The following is an 11,745-nucleotide window of genomic DNA, read 5'->3' on the forward strand; positions in this document are numbered from 1 at the left end:
CAAATGGTGACTTCAAGCTCTTCAGTATCCGCTGGAAAAAATGACTACAACCTTTTATTTTCCTGAAGGCAGATAATGCTGTTATTGATAGTCAGAAGCTCAGCTCTTCTAAGAATATCAATTATATTATAGATTTTCTGAAGTAGTATACATTACCTGAGAAGAACAGCAGAAAAATAATAAATCTAAAATTGTTTTACACTGGTGTCATTATTTTTATGCTCGTCTTCAAACACAGATCTAGGAAGAATTTCTTCACAATTTAGGCAGATTTTTATACACAAAATACTGATTAAAAATGACTAAAAGCTTATATTTCAGTTATCAAAGGATATTTCTGGAAAAGGAATCCCAGTGGTTCTGGAAAATAAACAGCATAAACAGGCAAATGCTATGATGCTTACTCAGCCTCTTTGGCTTACAATATGAGAACAGAATTCCCATCAGATTTGAGGTATTCTTTTCATTCTTGTAGGATGGAAATACAGGAAGTATTTTGATAATATCCAAGTAAGTCCATATTTGACCCAAAACAAAACTATACTGTCACAATACTAAAACTAATCACATTTTTGAACCTCAAAAAATATCTTTTCTCATTTCCATTAAATTTAGGGCAAAGGCATCAACTTTTCCAGTCTATCAACAGAAAAGCATATACCTTTAACTGCAGAAGAAAATACAGAAAAAAGAAAACAGACTAATTTGTTACTATAAAGACAGTTGACAATAATCTACCTGTTAAAGTCTGCAGATAAAATGAAAAAAAATCCACGTAACTGAATTCCTCATCTTTGTTTTTAATATTTCTCAAGTATCAATCCTCCTGAAACTCACTCGTAAAAATCAGATTGCAGGACAGGGGTTTTAGTTTGAAAGTAGCCTAGGAGATATAATCAAGTATCCTTCTTTCAAATGCACGGTTACTTTGGATCTCTCTTAAATGGCAAACTCCTCAGATTTGGGACCCGGTCTCCTGGCCAGAAGAATTAATGGTTTTCCATTAAAAAAAAGAGATGAAAAATTAGGAACAGCACTGTAAGTTAAAAATTTCTGTGTCTCAGCAAAAACTACAAAATTTCTAGAGTTTTGTCTGAACAAGGATTTAGGTCTAAATGTCTCAATGTTCTTCTTGTCATTATAAATGTCTTCACGATTCTTTTCTAACAGAACATGAGCACAGAAAAGACAGAGAAATCTACTACTAGTAGAACCAGAAGATTGTCTTTTATAGTATCTGGAAGAAGTAGAGGAGTCATAAAGTAGGATGACAAAAAGACATTTTTTTCTACTCTTAAAATTAGTAATAGCTGACTTTTCTGGAGGCAATCCCCTGTGGATCCTTAATTCTTATCTTTCCTGACAATTTTAAAACCACTGGAGTAAAAAAACAAGGCTAGAAGTTTCTCAGAGTATGAACTACAAAATAGCACAGCCAGATTGTCACGAAACACCTCATTTACTGCACTTACAACCTATGCATCCATCTCATTTGTTAGCACCATTCAATTAGAAGCATTCACAGTGCTGTGGAGAAGCCTTACTGTTCTTTATGTTGGCACAGGCTGCTTTCCTCCCGGATGGAAACATCACCTCTTGTATACATGGGAAAAGTCATGGTCTCACATTGTTTGCTGTACTTTAAGCCAGTATCTGAACACACTTCACTCACAGAGTGAAACACAGAGGAGAGACTCAGCATTAGCCCAGCACCCAGATCTCTACATGATGTCTCTGTTATTGAAACTACACCTTAAAGCACCAGCAAAACTGGAGAGGGGTACCATAGCCAGCACTAGCCATCTTACACCAGGTTCCTTCTTTTCTACAGATATAAGGCCAGGGAGCTACTTGAATACAGTTCTTTCAGTAGTATATTTATAGACAAGATATTTTATCTCCACAAGAGTGATCGCCAGCCATATCAGCCATTTCCCAGCTGGCAATAACCTACTTAGAGAATCAAGGGCCAAAGGCAAATCTAGGCAGTCCCCAACAGTTAGGAGATGTCTATCCCAGGCACAGAATCACAGAATGGTTTGGGTAGAAGGGACCTTAAAAATTATCTAATTCCAACTCTCCTGCCTTGGGCAGGGACACCTTCCAATGGCTCAAAGTCCCATCCAGCCTAGCCTTGAACACTTCCAGGGAAGGGACATTCACAACTTCTCTGGGCAACCTGTTCCACTGCCTCACCACCCTAACTTGGAAGAATTTCTTCCTCATATCTAATCTAAACCTAACCCCTTTCAGTTTGAAGCCATTCCCCCTTGACCTATCACTCCATGCCCTTGCATAAACTCCAACTCTCTTGTAGGCCTCCTTTACATAATGGAAGTTGCTATAATGTCTTCCAGGAGCCTTCTCTTCTCCAGCCTGAACAACCCCAACTCTCTCAGTCTGCCTTCTCAGAAGAGCTCCAGCCCTCTGATTATCTTTGTGGCCCTCCTCCAGACTCCTTCTAACAGGTCCCTGTCTTTGAATCATGAACGTCACTACAAATCAAGACAAATTATTAGCTGAAACAAATTAACATAATTGATGTCTTATCCCATTTCTTTCCCCTTAATGTTTTTCTAAGTAATTTCCTAGCTATTAAAGATTGACCTACTAATTGCTGACAAAACAAAGCAGAGTCTGCAAGGTGTAACAGATTAAATTTTCAGCCAGTCATGCAGTTACCATCTTTTTTTTGGATGACGGTACTTTTCAGTATCAAGGCTTTAGTCTGCCATCTGGTGGATTTTCAGCATTTGGTACACCTAGCTGAAGTACAAACCCTGAGACAGAGAGATTCCTGATATACTGACATCTTCTTTGGTATCTACCTTCTTTGGCCAATGACAGTATTCATTCTAACCACCTGTATTTGCTCAAATGAGATGTTTGCCTGACAGTAATAACTTAATTCCTCTCCCATTTCCAGTCAAATGAGCTTTTACTACTGTAACTATTGTTAACTTTAGCTAACCCTTTACACTGATCGATTTTATACATAACTAAATGGTGACCCTCTCAAAAATAACTTACACAAAACTAGCCCAACAGAATTCCATATTTAGGACCACGAGCTGAGACCCTCAATGACATTTAGATGCTTAATTCTCAATGACCAAACATGCTAGGATTAGTCTCTATTTGAGATGAGGGTCAAATATACTGAAGCAAATCTGTCACCATACAACTTCAAACAAAACTGAGTTTGATTACTGATTCCTCATTCTGAGTATGACAGCAAATCTGTCACCATACAACTTCAAACAAAACTGAGTTTGATTACTGATTCCTCATTCTGAGTATGACAGCAACAACTGTCATTAAAAATACTGTAGGGTTAAAAAACGAAAAATGAGAAGCCAAATAAAATATTTGAAAAAAAATTCAGAGCACAAGTTTTATACTGTATCCAACCTTTCTATGCAACTGAGGCATCTCCTCATTTCTCTTTTTTATAGCGCACAAGTCATGCAATAAGGAACCTGGGATGGATTCAATTTCAAAATGCACTGAGTCCTTTGAGCACACAGTCCTATGGGGGAGTGTGTCTCCCACTCCAGCACACACCGCCACAGGCACTCCTCCACTCTGCATGAGATGTAGTATATTCTGCCGCAGCTAAGACTTCCAGGATTTTAATACTGGATACAGGCAGCCCTCTGAATGAATGAGTTGCAGCTGCTACAACAGATCATCAATGGGCAATTGGGTGAGCTTTCTACTGAACATACAATGTCAATCCAGAAACCTGGATGGAAGATAGCAATCACTATATGGAAAGACAAGCTGAGAGGTGCTGAATTTGCGGTTGTTAATGAGTCTCCTTATTGGAGTCTGGCCTTCCTTTCACAAAGAAAACAAGACAAACACAGATAAAACAGAAAGGAAAAGAACAGCAGTGATTGCAAATGCAGCTTTTGGGTTTGGTCCCTATTGTTACTGGCAACCTGACTACTAGAGACAAACAGGCTCAGCACAGTCTTATCAGCCATCGTGAGACTTGGCAAACATACCAATGGCTGTGCTGTTTTAGACATTGATTTTAGCTGCCTTTTTAGACATAGGCTCACGGCAGTGCTGCTGAAAGGTCATCCAAGACAGACTTTCTAAGCTGAAAGCTAACATCAAGAAGTGAAAAGATATACAACTACGGAAGGAAAAGAAGACAAGAAATGAACAGAGGGAATCAACAGGACTTAAGTGTTATGGTCCAGAGGGTTTCAAGAACTGATCTGTGGCTGCGGCAGCTGGCAGCTGGATTAAGATGGCTCTCTTTCATCAGAACATCTTTTACAATCAGGTAATGAAAGCCCAAGTCATACCATGGGTCTGAAGTCTCTAGAAGACTGTAAGACAACACCGCTTTTGGTACAGTTAGGCTATCTTGCATCAGCAAGCAGAGTGACCTGACAGGTATGGACTCACAGAGAAAAACAGTCTGTACTGTGATCAGCTATCTACAGTAAAAGAATTTCAAGAAAGCTATTTTGAATTAGGTCTAGCCTACCACATAGATTTAAGGATCATTAGGATTTAAAGTTCCTTCTCCAGATTACTTTAGCCTGACAGCAAATGTGGAGGTCCCAAGAGCACTGTGCAATGAAGACCAAGTGCAGTAGAAGGGATAAATGGAGATTCAATTAGAAAGTACAGTCCAAGGAGATCACCTTGGATTGTTGCAGGCTCAGAGAGAGAGAGCCTTTCCAACATCATCTTGTCCAACCTGACTACAGGATGAAAGACAAAAGTCCACATTTTTGTTCATGTTGCCTTTCCATCTTATTCTCAGTTTTTATTTTAAGAGCAGATGTAAGGTTTTATTATCCTGGATAACGTTGAGTAGAGCCCTTTGTGTATTATATGTTCTCACTGCAAACTAAATCCACTCATAAATAAGAGTTATGAAACATATATTTCTTTTAGGAATAGAAGTGCAGGCAGTTATTGAAAGCACATTGCAAGGTTTAAATATGATTCGAATAGATGAAATAAAAAATACAGATATTTCTTCCAGAAAGCTAAGTGTATAACATACAATTAATTTCAACAGACATTAAATACCTTGGAGGACTAAAGCCACAAAGGAATACAGATTACAGTAGTTCAAGACATTTTCTCTTTCAATTTTGCAAGTTTGATATGACATCTGAAAGCCATTTTTATGTCAGTTCTTTCACACTAATCCAACTTTACTTGCAGTAAAGTACTGCAAATTATACCATTTATTTTACTTGTGAAAACTAACCATGTCCTGTCTTCACAGTACATTCAGTCAAAGAAAACCTTCTGGTGATGCAGTATTTCAGTAGTTTCAAAAGTTTTTGCATCATAATGTTTTATAGGGAGTTCAAGGATTTCTGGTATCTGACTGAAGCTTGTTTTCACAGAACAGTGTTTCTGAGGCTTCCACAGCATAAAAAAAACCACCTTTAATGAAACTGATATATCAATCCTCATGTGGATTCAATCGGTGTGAAAGTGTACATTCCTGAAACAAATTAGGTTGATATAAATTAAGATTTAAATCAATGAGATTTAAAACCTTTTCAAGTTTTTTGCACCAGCTCAGTTAAATCAGTTTAAAGTAAAATCTTAAGGTGGTACTGTGCACCTCTGAGTGCACATAAAGTCTGACTTTTCTAGACAAAGTCTTCACTATCCAACAACAAATTCCATCAGCTACAACAGGACAAGGTTTTTATTTGTAGTGCTGCAGCTTACTTTGTAGGTCATTGCAGCGATCAGTGCACTGGCAACCCTTTTTCTGATTTTTGTAAGTTTTATCTTTTTTCTCCTTCTGTCTTCTAGTCTGTGGTTAATCAAAGATCATTATTTATTTTACTTGTGAAAACTATCCATGTTCTGTCTTCACAGTATGCTCAATCAAAGAAACCTTCTGGTGATGTAGCATTTAGTTTCAAAGGCTTTTGTAACACTGGAAGTGATGAGATTTCTAAATTTCTACAAGTAAACTTCTCATTATACGCAGAAATTAGACCCGGGCTCTAGCAACAGGAAACAACTTCTGTATTCTTAAAATTGCCGTGTAAGAAGAACGCCACTTAAGGTAATTTGTCAGTGCGTCTTTTGTCTAAATCACCAGATGTTCAATTTAAATATGCGATGACATCGTAACACACCTCCTGTCCAAACTACCAAATGTTTGATTTCAGTTCACGGGGCAAACGGATGCAAAAACCCGTTGAAAAGAGAAAACAGATGACGCCGGCACGGAGGCACATCCCGCTGAGGCACGAAATGGGACATCCGAGCGGGCACACGGGGATTGCGGGACGAGGCGGGGCGGCCCTCGGAAGTTCGTCACTGCCCGCGGCCGGGCCCCGCCGGATGGATGGCTCCTGACGCCATCGCGGGGCGCCGCCCGTGCCGCCCGCAGCATGGCCGTGCCGCGGGAGCCGCCGCCGCCGCCCGCCCCGGCGCTGCCGCCCGCCCCCGCCGCCGCCGCCCCCACCTTCGCCGCGGCCCGCGGGCTCGTCGGGCGCCGCTACTCGTGCCTGGTGGTGGCGCCGCACCGCAGACACGTGGCGCTGCCGCCGCGCTTCCTGGGCCGCAAGCGCTCCGGCATCCGCGCCCAGCTGGACGCGGAGCTGCTGCGATACTCGGAGAGGTGCGGGCGGGGTGGCGGGCTCGGCGGGGGGGGGCTGTGTCCGCACTAACAGCTAACGGGGCCCGCCCCTCCTTCCCCTTCCAGCCTTCAGGGTGTGCCCGTGGCTTACGACAACATCAAAGTGGTGGGTGAGCTTGGCGACATTTACGACGACCAGGGATTCATCCACCTCAACATCGAGGCGGACTTTGTCATCTTCAGCCCCAAGAAAGGGAAAAAACTGGTGGTATGTCAATGCCTTGGCGTCTCACGGAGCGGTTTTATTTTTTTTTTTTGAGTTAGGTAGTCAAAGCTTGATTTATCTCCAGCGTCAAGTGGTCGGGAGCTTAGGTGGAGATATGTTTTATTCGTGTATGACTAGTTAATAGCAATTTATTACCAGTTGGTACCGGTATTTTTTATTTATCTATCTGTACTGTCTGTCCCTAAATTTGTTAATTTTTTGTATAATTATATATTACCTAAAACATTGTTGCATAAACATTACATATTACTGTGCCATAGTCGTGTATATCATATCCATGCTCTTCTTTGAAGAGCCCATAATTCTCAAACAGGTGTATCTGTTATATTGACAGGAAGGTTTAGAATATTCTCATGAGTTTGGTTCCTTCATTTACAAGAGCAATACATTAAGTTGAAGCTTGCCTTCAATAAAAGGAGATGTATGGCTTACAGAACAGCTTTTACCTTGTTAATACCCTTGCAACAGTACTTTTGGGAAAAGTGAGTTGAGAGTTGGGTTACATTCGTATTTATGCCATACGTTTTGCAGCATAGCTTGTGTCTTTCTAAATGTGTTTAGGAATGAAGAGAATGAAAACATTTTCGGTGTATGTCATTCATTCTTAGGCAAAACAAAGGTGAATATCGTTGCACATGCAGATGTATCAGAAGCCCACTAAATGGAGTACTTAAAAGCTTCCTGTGCATCTTCTGTATCTTCAGCTGCTAAGTAGTGCTGTGCCAGCCTGAATACCTTTTCAGAAAACTAAATCAGACTTAAAATGGCTTCAAATCCAAGTTGATCCCTGTAGTGTGAGGAAAGAGTTACCTGCTCTATTCAGGTACTCACTGTAGCTAAATCCCATGTTTTGACTTTCTTTCTCTTGCAGTTGAGTTCTATTTTCAGAGGAATTGTACGAAGAGTATACAGGAATAGCTTTGATTTTAGTGAAAAAGAGTTACCTTATTTGCTTGATAAACTGACTCCATAACTTGTGCATAAACTCTTGTTGAAAAATGTCCATATAGGAACCTAAATATATGTTTTGTGCATTTAAAGGGCTGATCTTTGCTATATCTTCACATGACATTCTTTTTCTTTTTTAGGGTGTAATTAATAAAGTGGCCCCTAGTCATATTGGCTGCCTGATACATGGGTGCTTCAATGCATCTATCCCTAAGCCTGAACAAATGTCAGTTGTACAGTGGCAAGAGCTGGGGTTAAAAATAGGGGATGAACTGAAATTTCAAGTGTTGCACTTGGATTCCGATACAGCTGGGGTGTTCTTCATTCGAGGAGGACTCACTAAAAAAAGGTATTGTGCCCTGATAGAGAATATTTTTAACTGTTTTAATAGGTCTGTTGTAAACTAAATTATTTTAATTACATCTTAATCTTTAAGCTTTCTTATTTTTGTACAAACCCATGTCTGTATGTAATCTGTGTTAGGTGTTTTAAATTAAACTTTCCACTGTTAAGGACTTGCATGGAATTTTGCTCTGGAAAAATTAAAACTAGATTTTTTTTGAGCTTTAAAAATCCGAGTGTGTTGACCTGTGAAACTGTTGATTGCGTAGATATTAAATGCTCAAAATAACACCCTGAGATATCTAGAGTAGCTGTGATAATGAATGTGCATAGGCTTTTCGAGTGAAAACAGCTGAGTTTCTGAACACAGTGTTTGACATTTACACACAAAGGTGTGTGTATATTGCATAATCACAAATAGTTAGATGTGGATGACTTGCTCAAACATAAGAATTTCAACGACGATATAAGAAAATGCGACACCTTCCTCCTTAGGCCTCTTTAAATTTTTAGGGCAGCTTGCAAAAAATCTTGTCTTTAAAAGAGTTCATTCAGATTTTTTTTTTAGATCAGTCAATTACTAAGCAGTGTTTTTCTGCCAACATGGTTATGTTTTTAATTAAATGTACAATATGACTGCTACTCAGAAATCCATAATATTTTTTGTATGATTTTTCTTTTTTTAATCTAGAAGGGTGCTCTGAATTGTTTCGGTGAATTTACAACGAAATTTTATTATTTTGTCCTTAGTGCCTTTTGGGACATCTCCTCTTCCATGGTTTTAAACTGCATTCTTTCCATATTTATCTTCCTAGACATTTTCTCCAGTGCTCTTGAGTTGCATGGTACCTGCTGGGTTTTTGATTTTGTTTGGGTTTTTTCTTGTTTCGTTTGTTTCTTTAGTTTTCTGGCATCACCTTTGTTTTAATTGTTTAGAGCAGTTATAATTGCTTGGTAAAATCAGAAGTGTGTCTCATGTATGATTGACTAGACCATTAGCTGTGTGTATTTGTGAAAGAATTAAAAAACCGAAAAAGCTTTACTACATGATGTGTAATTATGAATTAGGGGATGAAAAAGGAAGTATTAAATGGTCTGTACAGTGTTTTAGAGAAGAAATTTAGGCTAAGATTTGAAAGAATATTCATTGTGAGGTAAGAAGGAGGCTAGTGAGGTAATAAAAATTACTCTGAAAGTATTAAACTGGCTTTATAGTTTTCTGTCATTAGAGTATCATGCTCTCCATTTGTTGTTATTTTTAGCAAATTTTTCTCTTTTATCTACTTGGTGTAAATACTGCATTTTAGCGAATTTTGAGATTCTACTGTGTGAGGAGCACTAACATGTGTCTGAATTAGTTTATTTTGTGTATTTCTTTTACAGCATGCGGCCCAGACGATCTGAGACCGTTACTGACAGTACAAATGGGAATGAAATTCAAAAGCTTGACCACCAGGAAAATGGCTTGAATGACTCTGGGGAAGATAATGTAACAGAAGAGCCTTTAAATGAGACAAATAACCTTGGGAGGGAAAATGAAGAAGGGCAAAGTGTTGATGCTGTGAATGGGTTATGTGATGAAACAGGCAAGAAGAAAAAGAAAAAGAAAAAGGACGAACAGGAACAGGTATTGCCTACCAGTGACTCCAGTGGTTACCAAAGTGACCATAAAAAGTCAAAGAAAAAGAAAAGAAAGCATTGTGAAATTGAAGAAAGTGAATTATCTCAGCTGTCAGAAAAACCCAAAGCTAAAAAGAAAAGGGACTAAAGCCTGAAGTGCCTTTCCTGAATTAGATTTGAGACATGTTTTGTAAGTTCCAATAAAACCCTGTTTTCAAAATGCATATGTGTATTTCTTTACTAAACAGTCTACTCTACAGGGTTGGATGATGTTTGTGTGCATATGTCCAACTCCTGCTTGAAAGGCAGGAGCTTTTAAAGAATTGATAGAAGAAATGGAATAGAAGCAATATCTGCCTTTTTTATTTAATGAAAAACAGGGCACAAAAGAAACATGGAATGTAATTACAGGAACATGTGCATCACCTCTGCATCTGCTTTCCAGTTCCACACATTAGTCACTAGGTAGTTGTGATGTTTGCTACTCTGATTCCATCTTTGCCACTTGGTGTCTTGATTTTATGAGAGTAGATTAGGATAACCTTTGGGATTCTGGGAAATATGTGTGAATTCCTGGGGATTGAGATTTTTTTTTTGAAGGTAGTAAGGGACCATGAATGCCTGTGAATGAAACTGTAGTTTGGCTTAAAGGTTACACAAATTTTAGTGTCTTGGATCTTTCAGAACACCTTTCATGGTACTCTAGGAAAAACAGTATGATTGGTTGATTCATAGTGAACAGGGAAGACTGGAGATTAATGTGATCCAGTGTGATGAAGTACCACTTGCAAGTCAGAATACCACTGAGGTACAGGTTGATAAAGCAGATGGGAATGGGACAGGCTTTGATAAAGCTCATTTTGAGCATCACACTTGCTGACTTTACAGTTCCTTAAAAAAAAAAACCTAAACTGCAACGCAACTCCCAACTTGTTCTAGTTTTAACTTTCAAATACTGCTCTCTAAGAGGCACCTACTGTCAGATTTTTCCATACTGTTGGAATTAATGTTAGTGGCAAGTTCTGACAATGAGAAAATGACAGTCAGACATTAATAAATGTGCCTTTATGAAGAACTAATTTTCCTGGTATAGATGTGTAATATTTTTTTGAGTATCAGTACTTTTGGTTGCAGCTCTTTTCTATTGTGAGGAGTTCTGGGGAGAACTATAGTGTGAAATGGTTTAGACTAAGTCTTTAACTGAGGTAGAAGGCGATGGTTACATTGGTATTGATTTACCTATTACAAGAAGAACATAACTGGATCTTTGGAAGCCTTGTAAACAGTAAATAAACAACATGAGTGTGGGGGCAGCAAGCTCATCTGTCTGTTTCTAAGTGACAAAACATTCTCCTGTAGTAATTAATACTGATGCTATTAGCTCACTTTAATAGATGTACAGCTTCTAATAACATGTCCACATCAAACATGACCTGAATTTTAAGTGTGACAATGCTTGTTTTAGGGCTCACTTTGTGCTATATTAATGTCTTATGTGCATCTTTAAAGCTCCAAATTTACCAAGACAAATCAAGGTTACCATCTTACAGACTTGATGGCCTGGCAATACATAGTAGGCATTTTAAAGTTATGACACCAATAAAGAACAAAGTTCAATTTGAAGACTTGTAGGAAGGTAAGCTAGCTAATGGCAGCAGAAACTTCCCTAAATCTTCTTTTGCTTGCTCTTCAGAGCACTTGATCTTGAAGCTAGTTTCTGGACCGTCCTGAGATGAACATGAATTGTCCCTGTTGTGTCTCTACATATGATGATGCTGACACTTGATCTACATGCAATTTTAGGGACACTGGCTCATCTATGTATTCTTCCTATACTGTGACAAAATCTGAGAAGTCAGATGATGTTTGTAATGTAGTTGTTACAGCACAGGGCAGTATTCTGGTGTGTTAAATGATGCAGAGAATAACACAGAAGTCCAACACTGTACTTAATGTACTTAAAATT

The 11,745-nt window shown here is 38.8% G+C and overlaps 1 protein-coding gene across 1 annotated transcript; it reads left to right on the top strand.

Annotated features, from left to right (window-relative positions):
- Window positions 1-6,369: 6,369 nt before the first annotated feature.
- On the top strand, window positions 6,370-10,001 carry POLR1F (RNA polymerase I subunit F). Its single transcript, XM_027738956.2, has 4 exons — window positions 6,370-6,625; window positions 6,710-6,851; window positions 7,958-8,166; window positions 9,543-10,001. Exons 1-4 carry the CDS (start codon window positions 6,396-6,398, stop codon window positions 9,925-9,927), a joined length of 966 nt encoding a protein of 321 aa, XP_027594757.1. The 5' UTR covers window positions 6,370-6,395; the 3' UTR covers window positions 9,928-10,001.
- The last annotated feature ends 1,744 nt before the right edge of the window (window positions 10,002-11,745 follow it).

The sequence above is a fragment of the Pipra filicauda genome, unplaced genomic scaffold, assembly GCF_003945595.2.
Source record: "Pipra filicauda isolate LSUMZ 115617 unplaced genomic scaffold, ASM394559v2 scaffold66_size7647185_pilon, whole genome shotgun sequence".
Classification (NCBI taxonomy): domain Eukaryota; kingdom Metazoa; phylum Chordata; class Aves; order Passeriformes; family Pipridae; genus Pipra; species Pipra filicauda.

What these genes read in the sequence shown, in the direction of transcription:
- POLR1F (XM_027738956.2), top strand. Translation starts at nt 6,396, where the DNA reads ATGGCCGTGCCGCGGGAGCCGCCGCCGCCGCCCGCCCCGGCGCTGCCG. An exon ending in AGAAAGGGAAAAAACTGGTG is followed by an intron (nt 6,852 to 7,957) that starts GTATGTCAATGC and finishes TTTCTTTTTTAG; the next exon opens with GGTGTAATTAATAAAGTGGC. An exon ending in GGAGGACTCACTAAAAAAAG is followed by an intron (nt 8,167 to 9,542) that starts GTATTGTGCCCT and finishes TTTCTTTTACAG; the next exon opens with CATGCGGCCCAGACGATCTG.